Source organism: Sorex araneus, chromosome 5 (genome assembly GCF_027595985.1).
Source record: "Sorex araneus isolate mSorAra2 chromosome 5, mSorAra2.pri, whole genome shotgun sequence".
NCBI lineage: Eukaryota > Metazoa > Chordata > Mammalia > Eulipotyphla > Soricidae > Sorex > Sorex araneus.
This window is the reverse complement of record NC_073306.1, coordinates 96,151,104-96,173,318: the sequence shown is the minus strand read 5'-3', so window position 1 is coordinate 96,173,318 and position 22,215 is coordinate 96,151,104. Positions and strand designations below refer to the sequence as shown.

At 43.6% G+C, this 22,215-nt stretch overlaps 2 protein-coding genes across 4 annotated transcripts in view; one reads left to right on the top strand and one right to left on the bottom strand.

The window, feature by feature from the left end:
* The window catches only part of LOC101541112 (peptidyl-prolyl cis-trans isomerase A), a 36,643-nt gene extending 17,980 nt beyond the window's left edge, over positions 1-18,663 (top strand). Inside the window, exons 1-2 of one of the 2 annotated variants that reach the window (XM_055139147.1) lie at positions 15,911-16,039; positions 18,078-18,663. In XM_055139147.1, the coding sequence (XP_054995122.1) occupies positions 18,113-18,607 (495 nt within the window). In that variant the 5' untranslated portion in view covers positions 15,911-16,039; positions 18,078-18,112 and the 3' untranslated portion in view covers positions 18,608-18,663. Of the gene's footprint in view, positions 1-15,910; positions 16,040-18,077 lie in introns of those variants that run through there. The other variant, XM_004616262.2, reaches the window with a different exon arrangement.
* LOC101550706 (monocarboxylate transporter 1) lies at positions 445-15,363 on the bottom strand. Of its 2 annotated transcripts, XM_055139144.1 has the most exons (6): positions 15,091-15,363; positions 6,666-6,926; positions 6,210-6,222; positions 5,497-5,640; positions 2,658-3,524; positions 445-861 (listed from the first exon to the last, which is right to left on the bottom strand). In XM_055139144.1, exons 2-6 carry the CDS (start codon positions 6,726-6,728, stop codon positions 629-631), a joined length of 1,320 nt encoding a protein of 439 aa, XP_054995119.1. In that variant the 5' UTR covers positions 6,729-6,926; positions 15,091-15,363; the 3' UTR covers positions 445-628. The 2 variants fall into 2 exon arrangements, with proteins under 2 accessions (XP_054995119.1, XP_054995120.1); XM_055139145.1 differs by lacking the exon at positions 15,091-15,363 and having other exon boundaries at positions 6,666-7,359.
* Positions 18,664-22,215: the final 3,552 nt, after the last annotated feature.

The following is a 22,215-nucleotide window of genomic DNA, read 5'->3' as shown; positions in this document are numbered from 1 at the left end:
GGAGTAATTCTTGAGAGCAGAGCCAGGAGTAACCCCTGAGCATTACCAAGTGTGGCCCCCCCAAAAAAGCAAAAAAAATTTTGAAAGAATTGAAAGAGGGGATTCATAGATCAGAGAAGGAAAGAAATTGAGGGGAGAAGAGGTAGATAGGAAGCAATAGGAGCGAGGTGAAGGGCATCTGAGTCCAGGGGTGGTGTAAAGGAGTGGTTTACACTCCTTTAAATATCCAAACCAGGGTTAACAACACTGAAAGTGAGAGACCCAAATGTTAGAGGCTAAACTTAAAAAGGTGTCTGTCACTGTACTATCACTGCAGGCTGGGGGTGAGGGTGAGAGGGAACCTGGGAACCCTGGTGGAGGGTGGAAGACCCTTGTGGTGGGATGTGTACTGGAACATAAGAGCATATTTAAAACCCAAGAACAAACAACTTTGTAAATCATGGTTCTTTAATTAATAAAAATTTTAAAAACAAGACCACATAAAAGCTATTGCTCTTCTCATCTTTCACATATGCATAGCACCCGAAGAACGATATATTCACATTAGAACTGCTATGAAGGAAAGGAATAAAATGTCACTCTCTGGGGCTAGAGAGCAGGCTCAGGGCTGCACTGCTTGTCTATGAACTCAGAGGAGAACACTCTTCACTGTGGGGCCTCCCGTGCCTGAAGATTCCGTTATCTTGACTGCTTTTTGCTCCTCCTCTTCATTTTCCATCGTCTTCTTTGCTTTCTGTTTTTTCGCTACAAGTCGGTAGTAGATTCCCATGCCAATGAAGAGATAGATGCCTGAAATAACTAGGATTGCACCACTTGCCCAGTATGTGTATTTGTAGTCTCCATATACATCATTGAGATGACCTAGAAATGTAAAAAAAAAAAAAGCTATATGGGTAAACCTAAACAACTATAGGGGTCAAAGAGGAAGGTAGCTTGCCCTGTACAAGGGCAACCCAGGTTCAATCCCCAGCATCTCATCTAATTCCCTAAGACCCACTAGCAGTGATCCCTGAGCACTGCTGGGTGTGGCAAAAACAAACACTATGTCAGGTGTTGCAAGGAGGGACTGGCCGCTGACTATAGGGCCTGCAAGATAGTATTGTGGGTTGGGAGCTTGCCTTGCACATGGCCAAGCTGGGCTTGATCTCAGTACCATACATGGTTCCCCGGGTCCAGCAGGAATGATCCTTGAGTGTAGAGCCAGGAGTAAACCCTGAACAATACCAGATGTTATCCAAAAACAAAACAACAAAATTGAAAGCAAACATACAGGGGGTTGGGGCCAGGAAGAGGTCAGGAAAGCTTCTCCTAAAGTGTGAATTGAGCCAAGGCTTACAGACATCAGGAGCTGTTCAGGAGGAAAAAAAACCGAGGCAGGGACAGCAAGACAGCAGCTGTGGGAAGCAGTGGGTGTAAGAAGGGCCACACTGCTGGGGTGGAGACAAACAAGCAAGTGGAGGCCAGCGGCAGGAGAGGGGAGGCGGGTCCAGCCCTGCAGAGCCTTGGAGGCCTCACTGGGGAACTTCCTTTTTATCCCAAGAACGAGGAAAACAACTAGAGTTTTAAGAGACTGAAGACTTGCTGGAGGGGACTTGAGCAAACCAACGTGAAGGGGACCATGAGGAGCAGCCAGACAGGGGGCGGGGGGCAGTTGTGCTGGCGAAGGGGTGGCTCAGAGAACTGATCTGAAAAGGAGAGAGCTATCAGAACCTGGGACTGACTGACTAGAGAAAAATTGCTGGCATTTTCAAAAGAAGTAAAATTTTTGTGTCTCTCTTTACTTTACAATGCCCAATCTCAAAAGCAAGAGTCATATCCAAAGTCTAAATTATTGCTGTATTTTGTCATAATAATAATTTTCAAAGATGGGTGATTTGGTATTTTTAGCAATAATTTAACAATTTTTTGGGACATGAATGTGTCTACATGTGTCTTGGGAGAATTCTTTCACTTTTAGAAGCATCTATTCCTTCATTGTAGAGGAAGGAACAACACAGTCTTTATAGACTTATTAGAAGTGACAGGACACATCAAACCATTAGAACAGTTTCTGGCACCCTACGAACCCTTCCCTTGTAACTATGGTTGTTGTGATAAGTATAGTACTAAGATAGATTCTGCAACTAAAATGTATTCCTCAATAATATTTTAAAAGTGGAATGTATAAATATGTATTTCTACAATAAAAAACAGATGATCAGAAAAGATAAATATTCAAGTTTGTAATAGTTTTCAAATAGTTTGTAATAGGAAACCTCTTTCATTTTTTTTTTTGCGTCACATCCGGTGATGTTCAGGGGTTACTCCTGGCTCTGGACTCAAGAATTACTCCTGGCAGTGCTCGGGGGACCCTGTGGGATTCTGGCCAACCTGAATTGGCTGTGTGCAAGGCAAACACCTACCCACTGTGCTATCACTCCAGCCCAACCCCTTTCATCTTGATGGCTCCCTTAGTTCAACTCAGTATTTTAGCAACGGTATTTTGCCAGCCCTGAGGTAATAAGAAAGGTTTGCTGTCAGCAAGCTACTAGTTCCTGTCACCTTCTTCTTTTTTTCTTTTTTTCATAATGTAGGAGCACTGCTATTTATTCAGCCATTGATTCCTGTCACCTTCTGAACGGTCTACAGAACCATCGAGATAGAGAGCCATACTATACCTAACACCGGTGGCCCCAAGAGCACAGGGCAGCATTCCAAAATGGTCACCAATCCCATGGCACTGGAGAATCTCTGCGGTCCCACGAGGTCCATCAGTGTTTCAAACAGTACTGAGCTGAGCCATCCATATGCAAATCCAATGAATCCCACGTAGATACAAAACTCAATATATGTTGAGCATAAAGGTGCTAGCATATGACACACTCCATTTGCAATAATAGAAGCAGCAAAGAAGTACTGGATTCGAGGTCTTATGCGCTTTGTGTTGGCTACCAGCCCCATCGATGGTCTGGCTACCATGTCAACAAAAGCAAGAATGGAAAGAAGGAAGGCAGCCTTCTCGCTTGAGAAATGCTTACTCTTTCCATAGTTACTAAGAAAGACCAGAGGTGCGGTCAGACCAAAAGCCATTAACATATTTCCAGAGAGGTAAAATATAAATCCTCTGTGCCTGAGCAGGGATAAGTCCAGGAATTTATTAATGGTTTGGAAGAACGATGGTTTCTCTGCTTTGAGGTTTCTACCATTCATTTCTGTATTTGCCTCACTGGACTTCTTTCCTGCCTCAGATTTTCCAGCTTCCTGAAGAGGTTCTTTGGGCCTCTCTTGCTCTACTTTGGCTGGTTTGGGCCCGATTGGCCGCATGAGAGATCCAGCTACACAACAGTTTAGCAATATGCCCCCAAGAATCAGAAAGCTTCCTCTCCAGCCAAATGTATCAAAGAAAATCTGGTTGAGGGGGGCCACAGTTGAGAGAAATACGGGGCTACCTGCCATGGCCAGTCCATTTGCCAGCGGTCTCTTCTTGTAGAAATACTTGCCAATCATGGTCAGAGCTGGATTCAAGTTTAAGGCAAGCCCGAGACCTGGGGGATGGGGAAAAAGAGTCATGAATTGTAAAAAAAAAAAAAAAAAAAAAAAGGCAGGAACACATTTTGTATTAAATAATTTGACAGAGACTAAATGGTAAAAGGCTCAGATCATAATTATGAGGGAAGCTATTACAACTCATAGATTATTTACTGTAATGTAGCACTGTTATCCCATTATTCATCGATTTGCTTGAGCAGTCACCAGTAATGTTCTCCATTGTGAGACTTGTTGTTACAGTTTTTGCCATATCGAATACGCCATAGGGAGCTTGCCAGGCTCTGCCATGAGGGCGGGATACTCTCGGTAGCTTGCTGGGCTCTCTGAGAGGGATGGAGGAATTGAACCCGGGTCTGCCGCGTGCAAGGCAAATACTCTACCCGCTGTGCTATTGCTCCAGTCCCATTTAGTGTAATATTATCAAATAAATATTTGAGAATATTTCTGTAGCCAATATCAGATAACAACATTTAAATAATTTTTAGTGAAGTGAAATATTTTTATTTAGAGAAATATGAGAGGAGAGAGACAAGAGAGATCCATGTGTTCAAGAGAGAACATGGGCTTCTGCAGTGGGGAAAAGCTGAAAATAGTCTCAGCTTGGGATAAAGTCAAGTCCCCAAGATGGAGAATGCATCTCCTTTTGTGAATAATACATATCATGCCTTTTTTTTTTTCTTGCATCACACCCAGCAATGCTCAGGGGTTACTCCTGGCTTTTTCACTCAGGAATAACTCCTGGTGGCACTCGAGGGACCACATGGGATGCTGGGAATCGAACCCGGGTTGGCCAAGTGCAAGGCCAACCCTACCCACTGAGCTATCGCTCCAGCCCCAAATATCATGCCTTTTGTTTAACTTGACAGTTTTAGCTTTCCTAAGGAATAGGTAAGTAAAAACAAAAAGGAAAGAGACTCTCATGAATTCATAAAGCAAGTGGGGATGCAAATGAGATAGAGAAGAACAAGACAAGGACTTGCACATATTAATATTATAATTAAGTGAAAAAGCAAACCACTATAAACATTATACATAATCTCATCCCTCTGTTCTAAAATATTTATGTACACAAAAATGTCTGAGTGGCTATGGTGTCAACGTGGAGACTGACTGTGGGGGCAGCCATGCAGGATGATCTAAGTTCTTTGGCTATTAGAATGTGGGGGAAATGTCTCCTCCAGGCCTTTAGCCCTTGGAGCTATAACTGGCTTCTCTACCAGAAGATGCCTGCTTTGCTCCTTACATTTCTTTCATTGGAGCCATTTTTTGTTGGATGGAAAGATATCTGCAGCCAATATATCCTTTCCCTAAATGACTTTCTTAACCTTACCCCCACAAAAAAGGAAGATGGGAGGGAAGAAAAGAACTCAGCAATGAAAGAAGGAATGGTGAAAACAGTGGTCATACAGTGGTTAGGGTATGTGTCTTGCACGTGGCCAACCCAGGTTTGATCCTTGGCATACCATATGGTCCCACAAACACTGCCAGGAGTGATTCCTGAGTGCAGGGCCAGGAGTAACTACTGAGCATCACTAGGTGCAGGCCCCCAAAACAAGTCTTCCCACCCCCCCCCCAAAAAAAAGTACAGATTTAAAAATATAAATGAGGAAGGAAGGGAGGGAAAGAGAGGAAACTAATAATTCAAGAAAAAAAATAGAGGGTGGAGAGATAGTATAGCAGGTAGGGCGCTTGCCTTGCAAGCAGCTGACCTGGGTTCATTCCCTGGGCATCCCATGAGGTCTTCTGAGCCCCACCAGGCATGATCCCTGATTACTGAGCAAGGAGTAAGCCTGAGTACCTCTGGGTGTGACCCAAAATCCCAAAACACAAAAAATTTAAAAGGAAGAAAATAAAAGTGACCTGGTCATTTTTCTAGTGAAGAAAATTTTCAAGAGAACAGACAGATAAATGCTCTAATTAGCACACACCCCCCAATAACTGCTTGAAAAGACATTGGCTACAACTCACCTCCAATGACCCCGATACACAAGTACAGCTCCTGCACAGTGTTGCAGAAAGACGCCGCAATCAGGCCACTACCAGTCAGGCAGCCGCCAGCTATTACCACTGGGCGACTGCCATATTTGTTCACCAGGGTACTGCTGATGGGACCTATGGGAACCGACAGTTCAATAGCAGAGAAGAGCAGCGCACCCATCCTATCACACCACACATCATGTTACTGTCGGGAAAGGCTGGCCTTTCCCCACACAACAAAATCAGCAGGTGCCACAGACAACACTGGTAAGGAAGACTTCCTGCTGCCCTTACTATAGTCATATGCATAATAGTAAAACCATAGTAAAACTACAGCATCAGTTATATGATAATAAAACTATCATATCAATTGTACATCTCCTATATCTACAGCATAACATCATTTTTTACTAAAGTGTGAAAGATATTAACCTATTTTAAAAGGCAGAATAGACTGAAAATATCATCTACATTTATGACTTAAAGATGTCTTTATGTAAGTAGCATATGATCAATGTATGTAGCACATTTGCTTCTTTTAATTGTAACATAGTCATCTGGAGTAAATATGCATAAAGATGAAATGTCTGAGCATAGCTGTTCAAACTTCTGATTTTAGAGCATATTCACACACTAAAGTTTATATTGTCTCTCATGAAAACAATAACAAAACAAAATCAAAACTACAAAATAAGAATGCATACCATCACCACTTTTCTTCAATATTAGACAGGATTTCCCAGCCAGCGCAGTAAGACAGAGGGAAGGAAGTAGAAGGAAAGGGAGAAACCAAACTATCAGTATTCGCAGGAGATATTATCTATCTAAAATTGTTTTGAGAAAAATCTACCAATAAATAACTGAAAATGACAATAGCTTAGCAAATTTAAAGGACATATGTTCAAATACAATCAATTGCTTTTCTACATACTAACAATCAACACAAAATGAAGATAATTATTTTTGACAGCGATGTTTGATACTATTATACCATGTTATTAAGACTGATCTGACAGAGCACACAATTTCCTTTCTTGTTTTTATTATTAAAAGGAATGACAACTCTGACTCCATTACGTAGCTTCATGGACTGACACTCTTGCCATCTCCCTGACGGCCTGCTGCGAGCAGAGGGAGAGGCTGGCTCTTGTGGCTCTTACCTCCAGCATACATGACGGCAAACATGATGGAGGAGATCCATGATACCTCACTGGTGCTGGCATGAAATATGTCTTGAATTTCCTTGTAAAATATCGTAATGGATTTGGCAAAGGAACAAGAGAAGCCAACAGAAATGAAAGCTCCGACCATCACTGCCCACCCCCAGCCTCCATCTGGGGGGGTGTAGTCAGGGGGGCCTCCGACAGCCAGCGGCATGGTGAGTCCAGATGAACTCCGGAACACAGCTCCAACCCCAAATCCTACAGAGTATGAAATTAAAACAGTACACATCGAAAGGTCAGTAGTAAGACACTCCCACAAAATCTCCAAACTGAGGCTGCAGATGACTAAAATACTTTCCAATATTATAGTTCTCTGTGAACATGGTAGAAAGGCTGAGACAGAATTTTAGAGGTTTTAGGTTAAAAGTTTATCACTTAAACCATAAACAAATTATTTCCAATAAATGCTGTAGCTTCCTCAAGTGTGTAAGCATACCTGTTACAACTATTTTGTGGGAGAGCTCTCAATCTGTGCTCAGGGCACCCTGGGCCAATCCTGGCACTATCTGGCCAACCAGGCAGACAGTCCAGGGCTAGGGCCAAGATGTGTTGTATCTTAGACCCAGTGTGCCAAACCCCTGTGTGTGCTCTAAATCCTCTTCTACTCCCCTGGTCTGCACACCTGTGTTAACAATTGACACCAGCAGTTTTCCACATTACTGAAGAAAAATAACTCACTCAAATTCTCTGCATGCAGACACGAATACACTATCAAAGGCTTATAATAAAATATTTCATTTATGTTATGTTATTTCTCCTTTCCCAAGATATATTCTTTAATACCTGACTTTTTAATTCTTTGATTAAAAAGGCTGATTTAAACATGCCAGGAAAAAATATAGTAATGTTCATTACTGATTACATAGAAATTTTCAAAAGGAAAGATCATTCCACACGTAAGAGTCTCATTTCAAGGACTAGAATGTTATGTCAGTAAAGATGATCTTTCATCCAACTGCTTAGAATTGTTATCTTATTTACAATTATAAATATATCTAGGGTTTTGGATATACCCCTGGCAGTGCTAGAAGCTCACTCGTGGTAGTGTTTGGGGAACCAGATGTTTTACTGGGGATCAAACTGGGGTCAGCTCATGACTGGGCACTCAATGCAACTGGGGCTAACTGCAGTCTAAGCTTTGGTTAGCTCTAATTTACACACCTATTTCTTTTTTTTTTACTTTTTTTTTCTTTTTAAACATTTTTTCATTTTATAAGTTAGTTCACAATGTTTGATTACATTCAATATTCAAACACAATCCCACCACCATTACACCTTCCCACCACCAAATTCAGGATGTTTCTATCCCAGACCCCAATCCCTGTCCCGAAACACAACAAAAATAATATATTTTTTATTGTATATTATGAATAACTGCTGAACATGCTTACATAAAAGTGTTCATATCGGAAAAAGTGTGAAGATTGTTCTATTTTGGCAGGAGCCATTAAGATATTCTATAGGATATCACTAACATGTTGTTAAAGTTTGGGTGATGTGAGCTTTGGTATAGATATCTGAAAACATATATATGCATATATATATATTTCCCTCTATGATTTGTTGCCTTCTATCTGAACCCCATCAATTGTGGTGTGGTAATTATGGAGAATGGGTAGGGAGTGTTCTATAATGTTTCCAGGAATATGTTTACTCATGTGAGGCTCAGGTGAGCACTTAGGGAGTGGCGTTGAGCATGGTGGTGGTTGGGTTGTGGAGGCTTTTGGTTGCCAGAGCTGGGTCCCTTGGGCAGGGACGGCTCTCACCTGCCCCGCTCTGGGGCGCCCTGTACACACCTATTTCTGAAGCCTGTGATTGAACACACAAAAGGAAAAGAATAGAAAACTCTACAAGAATCCTATATTGTATATCCTGATTTCAATTTCCACCTTTGTATATCCAGCTACACTGGCCTTCTTATTAGGCTTAGGATATGAAGCATGTGTGCCCTGCATTTACTCTCTGCCTGGACTTTTGTTAACGACATTTCCATTAAGTCTTTGTTCAAATGCTCCCAGATGGGGTAGACTTTTCTGGATCATCCTAGACCACTCTCTCACATCTTATTTCTTATTATGCTTTACTTTTCTCTATTGCTCTATCTAAAAGACCATCAGAAAATCAGCACTTGTACAGTAATTTTCACGTAATAAGCATTAGGTAAGGCACTGTACTTGATTAACCAATGGAATGTTCTCGATCACTTCATAGAGTGTAAGTAAGTACTACTGTGATTCCCAGTTTATCAGTGGGCAAACTAAGGAACAGAATGGATCTTGCTTAGGACACAACAGAGTTGGGATTCAAACCTAATCACAATGGCTACTGAGTTTCTGCTCCACCTGCTAGGCTGTGTTCCCTCTTACTGTTGTCAGTCTCTCTGTGCTAAAAATGAAACCGAATGGAAACAGGATGGTCAACAAATATTGAATAAACAAATAAGATGAGTGTGATCTATCCAGAGGGAGAACAGAGGGTACTGGACAGATGCTAAACACCAACTGTCCTATATTCACACCATCTTAATTTCTGTAGACTTAAAGCTCATATGCTTCAGTGGCTTATTGTCTGTATTTGACAAATTTCCTGGTCAAATCATCAACTAAACCTAGGACTTACCCTTCTCTCACTTGCCCTAATTCCATATAACTAATCAACCCTGAAAACTCCTGAATTTTCTGTCACCATTGTATCGTGACTAAACCTCAACTTGAGTCAACATTGCACGTGTGTTAGTATGAGTTCCCTTAATTATTTCCCTACTTTTTATTATTCTCTCCATTTTGTTGATCACATGGCAGCCCAAGTGATTTTTTTTTTTTTTGCTTTTTGGGTCATACCCGGTGATGCACAGGGGTCACTCCTGGCTCTGCACTCAGGAATTGCCCTTGGCGGTGCTCAGGGGACCATATGGGATGCTGGGAATTGAACCTGGGTTGGCCACATGCAAGGCAAACTACCCACTGTGCTATCCTCCAGCCCCACTAAGTGATCTTTTAAAGTAAAACTCACTTTTTATTTTAAGACACTTACATGGTTCTAGATATACCACCCTTAGAACAATTAACAATTCATCCAAAATTTTACCGTTCCTTGGAACTTTGCCTCTTTGTTTTTTTCCATTAGACACTATGCTGCAGCATAAACAGAGTACCCAAAATTCTTCAAGGTGTTGGCTGTGTTTGTTCGTCTTCCATGTTTGTACATTTTTGCTCATTAAACCTAGAACTCTTCAATAACACAGTTAACTGCTATTTGTCTTTCAGGTTGCAAGGCCTAACATCTTTTCTATGTACATCCAACAAGGCCCTAGTCTAACCTCTATCATAAATGCCCTATTATATAGTTTGTCTGCCTGCTCTCTCACTCAACTGTATATAATGTGAGAGAGATAGCTACTGCTCAATGACATTTCCATTATCTCGAAGGAGGCCTGGCAGATATTTACAAAATTAACTGAATCCCTTGTTCACTAATGATTAAGTACCTAGTGTGGCTACATGATTGTCTATCACCATACCCGAGGGATTCAAGCCTAAGGCATGTGTACATTAATTTTAATATTTTAAGTTTTAAACAAAATTGTAATGTTACTTATGTCCATATCATAATAATAGTAAACAAGATCACTACAGATCAATAGTAAAGTGACCATTTTATTGGAGTCAGGTTAATTGTCATAAAGAGTATGCCTATCTGACTACAAATTATATGATCTATACTTGTGCAAGAACACTGACACAATTAGAGCACATCACATCCTCTGAGATCAGTGCTCAGATAACTCTTCCTAACATCAGAGTTTTCCAAACAGCTGCTCTAGTCCAGAAATGTAATCAAATCTGACTGGAGGCCAACATTTTTCTAGAACCTAATAATTACAGCTATAGATTTCCTTCATGGATTTTCCCCTACTATTTTTTTTATAATGTAGGAGTACTGCTATTTATTCAGCCATTGATTAAGCTGATTGAATTGGGCATGAACTCCACTCCCCCTACTATTTTGACCATTCATCAGAATGTTAAGATTATGCCCTAAAATTACTATAAAATTATTTCCTACCCATTTCCATTTATTGATGGAGAAACAGGCAAGAATAAGTGAGCACTTTTGAGAGAATCCATAACATACTATTTTCCCTGAGAAAGAGATAGTGTTAGAGTTATTTCAAAGTTCTCCCACTCATCTCTTAGACATCCATGGCACAAATCTCTGTAAACACTGGTTGCTTCTGATACAGAAACCTGGTTCGTAGCTTGGTTTCTGCTTTGAAAATAGTATCAAATCCCATAATAGCTTTTTTCTTTCTTTTTTTCGGTCACACCCGGTGTTGTACAGGAATTACTCCAGGTTTTGTACTCAGGAATTACTCCCAGAAGTGGTCAGGGGACCATATGGGATGTGGGAATCGAACCCGGGTTGGCTGTGTGCAAGGCAAATGCCCTACCCGCTGTGCTATCGCTCCAGCCCCCTGTAATAGTTTTTGCCTGTGATCTTTTTGGGCTAAGGCTACCATATTTTTTTTTACAACTTTAGTTGTTTTTTTTTATGTCTGTTTTTTTTCTTTTTGGGTCATACCCAGCAATGCACAGGGGTCACTCCTGGCTCATGCACTCAGGAATCACCCCTGGCGGTGCTCAGGGGACCATATGGGATGCTGGGATTTGAACCCGGGTCTACCGCGTGCAAGGCAAACGCCCTACCCGCTGTGCTATCGCTCCAGCCCCCTAGTCGTTTTTTTTTAATTAAAAAAATTTTTTTATCAGGGGCTGGAGCGATAGCACAGCGGGTAGGGCGTTTGCCTTGCACTCGGCCAACCCAGGTTCGAATCCCAGCATCCCATATGGTCCCCGAGCACTGCCAGGGGTGATTCCTGAGTGCAGAGCCAGGAGTAAACTCTGTGCATCGCCGGGTGTGACCCAAAAAGAAAAAAAAAAAAATTTATCAGATTCACCTTTAGTGAGAGGCATTAAAAAAAATCAAGAAAAATAGTGATACAAAGTTCCAAATACTCCGTTTCCTCTTCTCTTAACATTTTATATTAGATTTACTTGAAGTGTTTACAAGTGATTCCCAAGTCTATAGTCTTCAAATGTTTTGTCCTGAGAATAATTTTGAAAAATATGTACATTCCATCCAACACACTACTAAAATCTTAAATAGTAACAAGTATGTAATTTCTGGTATGTTGTACCTTGTTGTAGGTGCTTTAAATATATCATTGTTAAAACCTTGGCACTTGTTCATTGTTTACTAAAAAAAATGTTTACTTTATAGTGAGCTCACTTTATCATAAGTCCTCAGGATAAGAAATGGCCAAACTACATTTGAATACAAATGAGTGAGCTCATTAACATTCCAGTTACAATCTACTCATCCAAACTCTAAGAGAAGACAACCAGTAAAAAGCAGTAGTTTGTTATTCGGGAGAAAGCTCATCCTGTCACCTTCAAAATTTCACTCTTTAAAGCTAAACATTCTAGGATTTCTCTTTGAATTGTTCAAAATATTTTGATATTTCAAGGACTGGGAGGCTTCACTGACAAGGTCCCAGGGTTTAAGTCCATCCAAGCATACTGAGTGCGGCCCCAAAATGTTATTCCCTGTAAGAGCACCACCAGGTGTGATCCAACAGCCTCCCCAACAAGAAAAAGATTCAGAAAGAAAAAGTGAATACAAACTCCCCTTTCCTTCAAAGTTACTAGGTCAGGGAGACAGTACAGGGGTAACACACTTGCTTTTCAAGCAGCTGACTTGGGTTAGATCTCCAGCACTGCCAGGGGCTAAAAATTTAAGAAACAGGGCAAGAGAGATAGTATATCATTAAAGCACTTGTCTTGCAAGTGGCTGACCCACGTGACCCGATCCAATCCTTGGAACCACATATGGTTGCCCAAGCTCCACCAGGAGTGATCCCTAAGTAAAGAGCCAAGAGTTAAGTCCTGAGCACAAGTGGGGATGCCTCCTGCCCCGGATTTTTTCACAAACAATACATGGACTCAACATAATTCTGTCCAATTAAAAAATTCCTGTTTGTGGGGCTGGAGCGATAGCACAGCGGGTAGGGCGTTTGCCTTGCACGCGGCCGACCCGGGTTCGAATCCCAGCATCCCATATGGTCCCCTGAGCACGGCCAGGGGTGATTCCTGAGTGCAGAGCCAGGAGTAACCCCTGTGCATCGCCAGGTGTGACCCAAAAAGCAAAAAAAAAAAAAAAAAAAAAAAAATTCCTGTTTGTGGAGCCAGAGAAATAATGCAGTAGGTAGGGCGCTTGTCTTGCACTTGGCTACCCAAGTTGATCCCTAGTATCCCATATGGTCCCCCAATCCTGCCAGCAGTAATTCCTGAGTGCAGAGCCAGGAATAAACCCTCAGCATTGCCGAGTGTGCCCCCAAAGAAACAAAACACTAATTCCTTTCTTTACTTTAAATTTCTTATTTTAGCATGCTCTCTATTGACAGACCCTTTTCCCATCCACATTCTGAAAAGACTTATCGGACAGCACAGGTTTAAGGGACTTACTTGCAAGCAATGACCCTAATTTGATCGCTTGCACAGCACAGTCTCCCCAGCACTGCCAAGATCAACCTTCAAGCTGAGGTCAAGAGTATCCCTGGATGACCACAACGCCCCTCCCACCCATGGGTTTGGAGATGTGTATGTCATGGATAGGTTTTGGCACCAATGTGAACCAAAAAGGTTGCAAGAATCAGCAGTAACAGCAAACGAAAAGAGAAAAGTTGGGGACTGGAGGACAGATAGTACATTGGGTAAGGAGCTTGCTTTGCTCCCGGTTGACCTGGATTTGATCCTTGGCATCCAATATGGTCCCCTGAGCACTACCAGGAGAGATTCCTGAGTGCAGAACCAGAAGCAATCCCTGAGTATTGCCAGATATGACCCCTCAAATACATAAATAATAAAGTGATCACAAAACAGATTGAAAAAAAAAAAAGTTAGGGACTGACTGTGCCTTTCAAAGTCCTTTAAGTATAAAGGAATTCTGATTGGAAGAAGTATAATTTATAATCTGTAAACATCTTCCAAAACAACCCAGGGCAATTCTGAAGCCTAAATGATCTCTAATTGTATTAATTTAAGACTGGTTCTGTCCCAGACTTCAAAGCAAAGATGAACTGGTCTTTCTTTTTCTTTCTTTCTTTCTTTCTTTCTTTCTTTCTTTCTTTCTTTCTTTCTTTCTTTCTTTCTTTCTTTCTTTCTTTCTTTCTTTCTTTCTTTCTTTTTGAATTTTTGGACCACACCCAGGGGCTACTGCCCCCTTGGTCCTCAGGCATTCCCCTGCAGGGGTGCTTGGGGGCATATTGCATGGAAAGCAAGCCCGCCAGCTCTTTGTATTATCTCTTGACTTCTGGATTACTCTGTTAAAATATCAAGTGTGGGGCGGGAGAGATAGCACCGTGGGTCAAGCCTTGCAAGAGGTCCACCTGAGCTTAATTCCTGGTACCAGCACCTGTCCCTGAGCCCAGGATCAGGAGTAAGTACAACTGTGTGTACTTGTACTAACTACAAAACAAAACAGACAAACAAAAAGTAGAAGCAGCCTGGAGCTCTGGTTTGGGCCATCTAATCTGTTCTGTAATAACGGGAGTGGATCCAAAGGACTCTACTGATGGCAACAATCCTCCCAAATTGCTCAAGTCACGACTATATAAGCGTGTTCTGGAAACTAACAAAGAGAACTACCCCATTAATAGAATGTAAATTTCACAAGAAGAGAGAAAGTAGACAGAAACAATACAGCTTGCATAAAGCTCACCCCGTAGAAGGAAGACAAGAGAGTAAGGGTCAGGTAGAATGTGAAGAGGAGAAAAGGAATTCCATTCCCGGGCAGAGAACAAGGTCGTGGAGAGTGGAGAATGGGCTATTCCGTGTGTCAGGGGAACTAGGACTTTGAGAGTTTTTAAAGATCAAAGTTAGGGCTGGAGAGGTAATACAACAGGTAGGGCGTTTGCCTTTCATGAGGCCAACTCGGGTTTGAGCCCCAACACCCCATATGGCCTGCTGAGTACCGCCAGGAGTGATTCCTAAGCTCAGAGCCCAGAGCATCGCTGATGTGGCTCCTAAACAACAACAAAAAAGTCCGCAAAGTTAAGGGTGGTGGATCACCACCAGATGCTGCACAATCTGAACGGGGAGCGCAGCGCGAGTGGGGTGGGATGGGGTGGGGTGGGGTGTGCGCAAGGTTCTTCCAGCAGTTCGTTTCACAAACGCGGTGTCTAAGCTTCCAGCAAGGAAAAGCATCAAGGAAAAACACCCAGAAGTGAGGGGGAAACACTCCAGCCCGGGGTCTATCCCTGTGACCCGCGAGCATCCCGCGCGCCCCGATGTCCCCGACTTACCGTCTGTGACCCTACGGCCGCAGGGCGGAGATCCTCTCAGAGCCGCAAGTCCGCCACTCCGTGGCCTTCCCAAACGCGCCGAGACGCGCTGACACCTGGTGGATGCGGGGTCCAGCTCTCGGGCTTGGCCCCTGGGGCGGAGCCTAGGCGCCCCCCGCCCACGTCGGGGCGGCCCGAGAGAGCTGCGCGCAAGCTCAGGTGTTGCAGCCCCGGGCACTCCGCTCCGCATCCCCTACCTGGGCTGCAGGCACCTGCACGCGCCTCAGGCGCCCGTGTGCGCCACCAGCCAACAGAACCGGGGCGTGTCCCCACGCGATCCTGACGCGGTTGTGTGTGTGCGCGTGTGTTCGTGCGTGTGCGCGCTTGTGTGTGTGCGTGTGTGTGTGCGCGCGCTTGTGCGTGCATGTGTGTGCGTGTGTGAGTGTAAGTGCGTGTGTACACGCGTGTATGCGTGTGCGCACGTGCGGGTGTATGAGTGTAAGTGCGTGTGTATGTGCGCGTGTGTGTATGCGTGCATGTGTGTGCATGTGTGTGCGCGCCTGCGTGTGTACGCGCGTGTATGCGTGTGTGCGTGCATGTATGCGTGTGCGCGTGCGTTTATGTTTGTGCGTGCGTGTGCGCGTGCGTGTGTGCATACGTGTCTGTATGATGTGAGCATGAATGTGTTTGCGGGGAGGGTGACGGTTTGGGGGGTTTGGGGGGTTTGACGCGGTGCGTCAGGGCGGTTGGAGCGCGCGCAGCCTTCGGGCTCGTCACCGGAGTCCGGTAACTCCGAGCCACAGAGCCCGTTTCCTGTTCGCTCTGAGGACCAGAGCCCTGCGCGGTTTCCTGTGCTAAGACGGCAGCAGACGAAGGGGCGACCTCCTAGGTGCTGCTGGCTTGGATGCTAGTAGTGAGCTGCGCCCGCCAGGGCTGTGACGTCGGAGAGCGGTGGGCGCTGGGTGCCGAGGTGGGCACGGAGGAGCGGGTCGGGATCGGCGCCCCCGGGGCTTGTTGTGTCATAGACACACGGAGAAACGAGAAGGCAGAGACCAAAAGCCTCAGGGACCGCGAATGTTCAGGACATAGCCGTGCTTGTGGCCAGTGCTTTGGGAAAGACAGCATCCAGCTTCACCGTCACCACCACCACCTCCCCTGACCCGGGTAATAGTTGGCAGATCAGCAGGTTTACAAATTCGGGAGCTGAGACCCTTAGTGGTTGAGAGGCTTCCAGCAAATTGAAAGTCAGACTTCAGAGACTGATCTTGTCACTGGGTCACTACAGGCCCTTGAATGTGTGTGTTGCCTGTGTGTCTGTGTGTGTGCGTGTGTACCAGTGTATTTGTGAAATTGATTAAATAGCTTTGACTTTTAGAACTTTTACTTTTTCTGGGTCCAAAAAAACACGGACCCAAGATAGAGGACGGCAGGGGTGGCTCTTGCCTTGCCCGTTGCCGGCTGGACTTCTGGATACCCTGGTAACCCCCAGCCCATCCAGGAGTAATTCCTGAGCACAGAGCCAGAGTAACTCCTGAACACCACCAGGTGTGCCCCCGAAACAAAATAGAGTCCCAAGAAACTTCTAAAACAGCTCTTATGAAACAGTACAATGGAATCAGAATATAGGCTCAAGAGCCAGTGTCCAAAAAGTTAAGTGCCAAAGTAGGATTGTTAGGAGAATATTTAATGTTTGTAAAATGTTGGAACAGAGCCTCTCATAAAGCCAAGTATTTGTTAAAAGCAAATAGAAATTAAAACAATTCACTTATAATATTCAAAAAGTTGCAGTCTGTAGCTGGATGGTCTGAAGAAATGTTACTCACAAAACTGCCCCAACTTCAGATTCCAGCTGCAAAATCAGGGGATTCTCAAGATCACACTCAGGTCATTTAGCCACAGATTTGGGGATTCCCTTAGATGCCTTCAGACTCAGCCATTTGCTAGAAAGACCAAGAACTCTCTCCCAACAGAGTCACTGATATAAAAACCTCTCTTGTCTTCTTGGTTATTCTCTCATTCTCTCTCTCTCCTCTCTCTCTCTCTCTCTCTCTCTCTCTCTCTCTCTCTCTCTCTCTCTCTCACACACACACACACACACACACACACACACAGAGTTGAGAGGTTAAAGGAGTTGTGTTGCATGCAGTTGTGGCCATGAACCTGGTTTAAATTTCTAGTATCACATAGGGTCTTACCAGAATACCACCGGGCATTGCCCCTGAGCACCACTGGGTGTGGCTCCCCTCTCCTGCCAATTTTATGATATGTCTAGTCAGGGGAGTCACCTCAAGTTCATCATAGTATGGTGGCATCATCCATGTCAACCGTCGTCCATGGAACTGTGCTCCAGTCTCCATGCCTCTTCCTGGAGGTTGGGCTGTCCCTACTTGGCACAGAGCCTTCACTCTAGTGATAGCTTGTGGTCTTTCAGGCATTACCAGCCCCTGCCCTGAGTTATTGCCCAAATGAGATACCACATTTGCCTTAGACTCAGGTTTCACCTGAGGGCCTATAGTGAATTATAATGACACTTATCTGGCTTGATTTTTGGGTCATACCCAGAAGTTCTTAGGGCTTACTCCTTGATCTACGCTCAGGGATCACTCCTCATGGTGCTTGTGGGACCATATGGGATGCCGGGGAATCAAACTCAGGTCAGCTGCAAGCAAGACAAACTCCTTACCCATTGTACTGCTGTCATTTCTGCCCCAATAGACACACTTTTATTTTTCTTTCTGGGTCACACCTAGCGATGCTCAGGGGTTACTCCTGACTCTACACTCAGAAATTACTCCTGGCAGTGCTTGGAGAACCATATGGGATGCCGGAGGCTGAACCCGGGTCAGCCGTGTGCAAGGCAAACACCCTACCCACTGTACTATTGCTCCGAACCCAAGACACTTTTTAATTAAAAAGTATTGCTTTCTCCAACTCCTTAGAGATTCTATGTACATTCCCATAAAGATGTAGTTTCTTGCCTATCTAAAATTAAATCCTATACCCTGCAGACACCACCACTGCCTGATTTCGACCTCGCACAGCCATGGTGAACCCCACCGTGTTCTTCGACATTGCAGTCGACGGCAAGCCCCTGGGTCGCATCTCCTTTGAGCTGTTCGCAGACAAAGTTCCCAAGACAGCAGAAAATTTCCGTGCGCTGAGCACTGGGGAGAGAGGGTTTGGTTATAAAGGCTCCTGCTTTCACCGAATCATCCCAGGGTTCATGTGCCAGGGTGGAGATTTCACTTGCCATAATGGCACTGGTGGCAAGTCCATCTATGGGGAGAAGTTTAATGATGAAAATTTCATCCTGAAGCACACGGGACCTGGCATCTTGTCCATGGCAAATGCTGGGCCCAACACCAATGGATCCCAGTTTTTCATCTGCACCGCCAAGACGGAGTGGTTAGACGGCAAGCATGTGGTTTTTGGCAAGGTGCGAGATGGCATGGATATTGTGGAAGCCATGGAGCGCTTCGGTTCAAAGAACGGCAAAACCAGCAAGAAAGTGACAATTTCCGACTGTGGACAGGTCTAAGAATATGACTTGTCTTCTGGCCACAAGACCAGTCTGGAGAGCATGCCTTCCCACTGTGCCCCAAAGAGTCTCTAGTCTTCGTGCTCTCCGTGTTTTTTTGGGTTCTGTATTTTCCTGTCCTACTCCCAGCTCCCACATCTCATTGGATTGCAGAGTTTATGAAATAAAAAATATAAATAAAATCACATTCTAAGCTGTTTTATTTTTAATTCCCATTCTCTCCCGGAGAGCCCGGCAAGTTACCGAGAGTCTTCTGCCCGCACAGCAGAGCCTGGCAAGCTACCCATGGCGTATTCGATATGCCAAAAAACAGTAACAAGTCTCACAATGGAGATGTTACTGGTGCCCACTCGAGCAAATGGATGAACAACGGGAAGACAGTCCTATTGTCATAATTTTAACCACAAATAATTCAATGGGTTCCATCCCTGGCAACCATTATGGTCAGTCTCCCGAGTACCAGTAGGAGTGACCCCTGAGCACAAAACAGATTTAAGCCCTGAGCACTGCTGGGTATGGCTATTAAAAAAAGGAAACTCCATACTATCTAATAATATTACTCCTAGACATATAGCCAAAAGGTTTGAAAACATTAATTCAAAAAGTATTTTGCTGCTGTGTTCACAGCATTATTCACAGTGACCACTAGGTGGCTCTCTTCCACTTCTCCAAGGCCAGTGCTTTTTTTTGGTGTGGTTGATCTATCCAGCAGCACTGACGCTTTTGATATCATCTGTTGGTGGATATTTAGATTTCTATGTTTTAGTTATTGTGAATAATACTTCTATGAACATAAGAGGTGAAAATCTGATTTTCAAATTCATATGGAATTACACAAAACTGCAAATTACACAAAACTGTCAAAACACTATTGAGGAAGAATTGAACCCAGGTCAGCCGCATGTAAGGCAAACACCCTACCCGCTATACAATCGCTCCAGCCACCCCTCTTGGAGAGCCCGGCAAGCTACAGAGAGTATCCCGCCCTCCCGGCAGAGCTGGCAGCTACCGTGGCGTATTCGATGTGCCAAAAACAGTAACAAGTCTCATAATGGAGATGTTACTGGTGCCCGCTTGAGCAAATCAATGAGCAACGGGATGACAGTGACAGTGATACAGTGATTGAGGAAGAACAAAGTTGAAAGATTCATAATTAGTGATTACAAAACTTATTACAATGCTGCAGTAATCAAAACAGCCTCTACTGGCATTAGAATAGACAAATGGGCCAATAGAATCAAGAACCCAGAAGTAAATATATGGCCAAGTTTTTTTTTATATTGTTTTTTATTAAAAACACCATAATTGTTTCAATTATACGATTTTATTATAAGTTGTTCATTATACAGTATTCAGTGTTCCTTCACACAACCAGTGTGATTTTCTCTCCACCAATATCCCCAGTTTCCCTCCCAATCCCAAACTTCCTGGGCCAAGGGGTTTCTAAAAAGGGCTCAAGGACCATTTAATTATATAAGAAAACAGATGACTGGTTAAAGAAACTTTGTACATCTACACAATGGAATACGATGCAGCTGTTAGAATAGATGAAATAATGAAATTTGCATATAAGTGGATCAACATGGAGAGTATCATGCTAAATGAAATGAGTCAGAGAGAGAGACAAACAGAATGATTGCACCCATTTGTGGAATATAAAATAACAGAATGGGAGAGTAACACCCAAGGATAGTAGAGATAAGGGCCAGGAAGATCACTCCACGGCTTGCAAGCCGGCCTCACATGTTGTCGGAAAAGGCAGCTGGGATAGAGAAGGGACCATTAAGTAAATGATGGTTGGAGGGATCTCTTGGGATAGTAGATGTGTGCTGAAAGTAGACTATGGACCAAACATGATGGCCACTTACTACCTGTATTGCAAACCATAACACCCAAAAGAAGAGAGAGAGTAAAAGGGCATGTGCCTGCTACAGCAAGGTGGTGAAGGGATGAGGGATGGGGTGGGGGTGTCGGGAGGGATACTGGGAACATTGTTGGTGGAGAATGGGCACTGGTGGAGGGATGGGTACTCACGAAAGTTTGTAAGTCTGTAACTATATCTCACGGTGATTCATTGAAAGAGAATTAAAAATAAAAACTTTTAAAAATTTAAAAAATGAAATAAGAAAAGTCCAACAAATAATGCTGTGACAACTCAAAAGCCTACAGTTGAGTTGTACTCCTCTCAACATCCTTTATATACATATACATATACATATAAAGACATAATTTTATATTTCACTGTCACTGTCACTGTCATCCTGTTGTTCATCGATTTGTTTGAGCGGGCACCAGTAACATCTCTCATTGTGAAACTTATTGTTACTGTTTTTGGCATATCCAATATGCCACGGGTAGCTTGCCAGGCTCTGCCGTGCGGGCGAGACACTCTCGGTAGCTTGCCAGGCTCTTCGAGAGGGGCAGAAGAATCGAACACGGGTCGGCCGCGTGAAAGGTGAACGCCCTACCGCTGTGCTATCTCGTATTGAAATTTTATATTGTGCTCTTCCTGTGGTTATTTGGGTTTCATATTTTCCTGTCCCACCCTCAGCCCTCTAGTCTTGTTGGATTTTAGAGTCTATGAAATAAAAAAAATATAACTAAAACCATATTCTAACAGTATTTTCTTTTTCTTCATTTTCTATTGTCAGTGGCTCCCTTACCCATAAATAATTCAATGGATGAAATAAACTTAAATATATCAAATAAAACATTATTTTATTATATATGCATTGGAATTAAAAAGTCTGGTGCTATAAATTTCTAGCTATGTCAAGTGAAACATTCAAGAAACTCTTCTCGGGGCTGGAGCGATAGTACAGCGGGTAGGGCGTTTGCCTTGCATGCGGCCAACTGGGTTCGATTCCCAGCATCCCATATGAGCACCGCCAGGGGTAATTCCTGAGTGCAGAGCCAGGAATAACCCCTGTGCATCGCCGGGTGTCACCCCCCCAAAAAAATCTACAAATCTGATCTGTTGTGTACATCAAAGGAAAAAATATATTTGCATATACATATAAACATATACATGTACTAATACATATGTATATATATGTGTATGTGTGTGAAATAGGGCCGGGAAATGGCTCCGAGAACCAGAGAACATACTTTGCATAACGGGAATCCTGCATTCCACCCCCAGCGCCACCTGGTCCCTGGGCATTGAGCACTGCCAAGTGTACTTGATTTAAGAGCTAGAGAACTAAGCTTTTAAAACTCTTAAAACAGGGGCTGGAGAGATAGCACAGCGGGTAGGGCGTTTGCCTTGCACGCGGCTGACCCGGGTTCGAATCCCAGCATCCCATATGGTCCCCTGAGCACGGCCAGGGGTAATTCCTGAGTGCAGAGCCAGGAGTAACCCCTTCGCCAGGTGTGACCCAAAAAGAAAAAAAAAAAACTCTTAAAACAGGTACATCAAGCTTTTCTTGTTTTGTTTTTTCTCTTTAGAGATAAATCTTAATGACCTTGGATTTCATAATGGATTCTATTTTTTTAAGTTAATGTAATATTTTGGGGTGTTTTTTGGGGATGGAACCATATATGGAGGTGCTCAGGGGATCATATTTGGAGCCAAAGATTCAAATCAGAGTGGGCCAAAAATAGGGTAA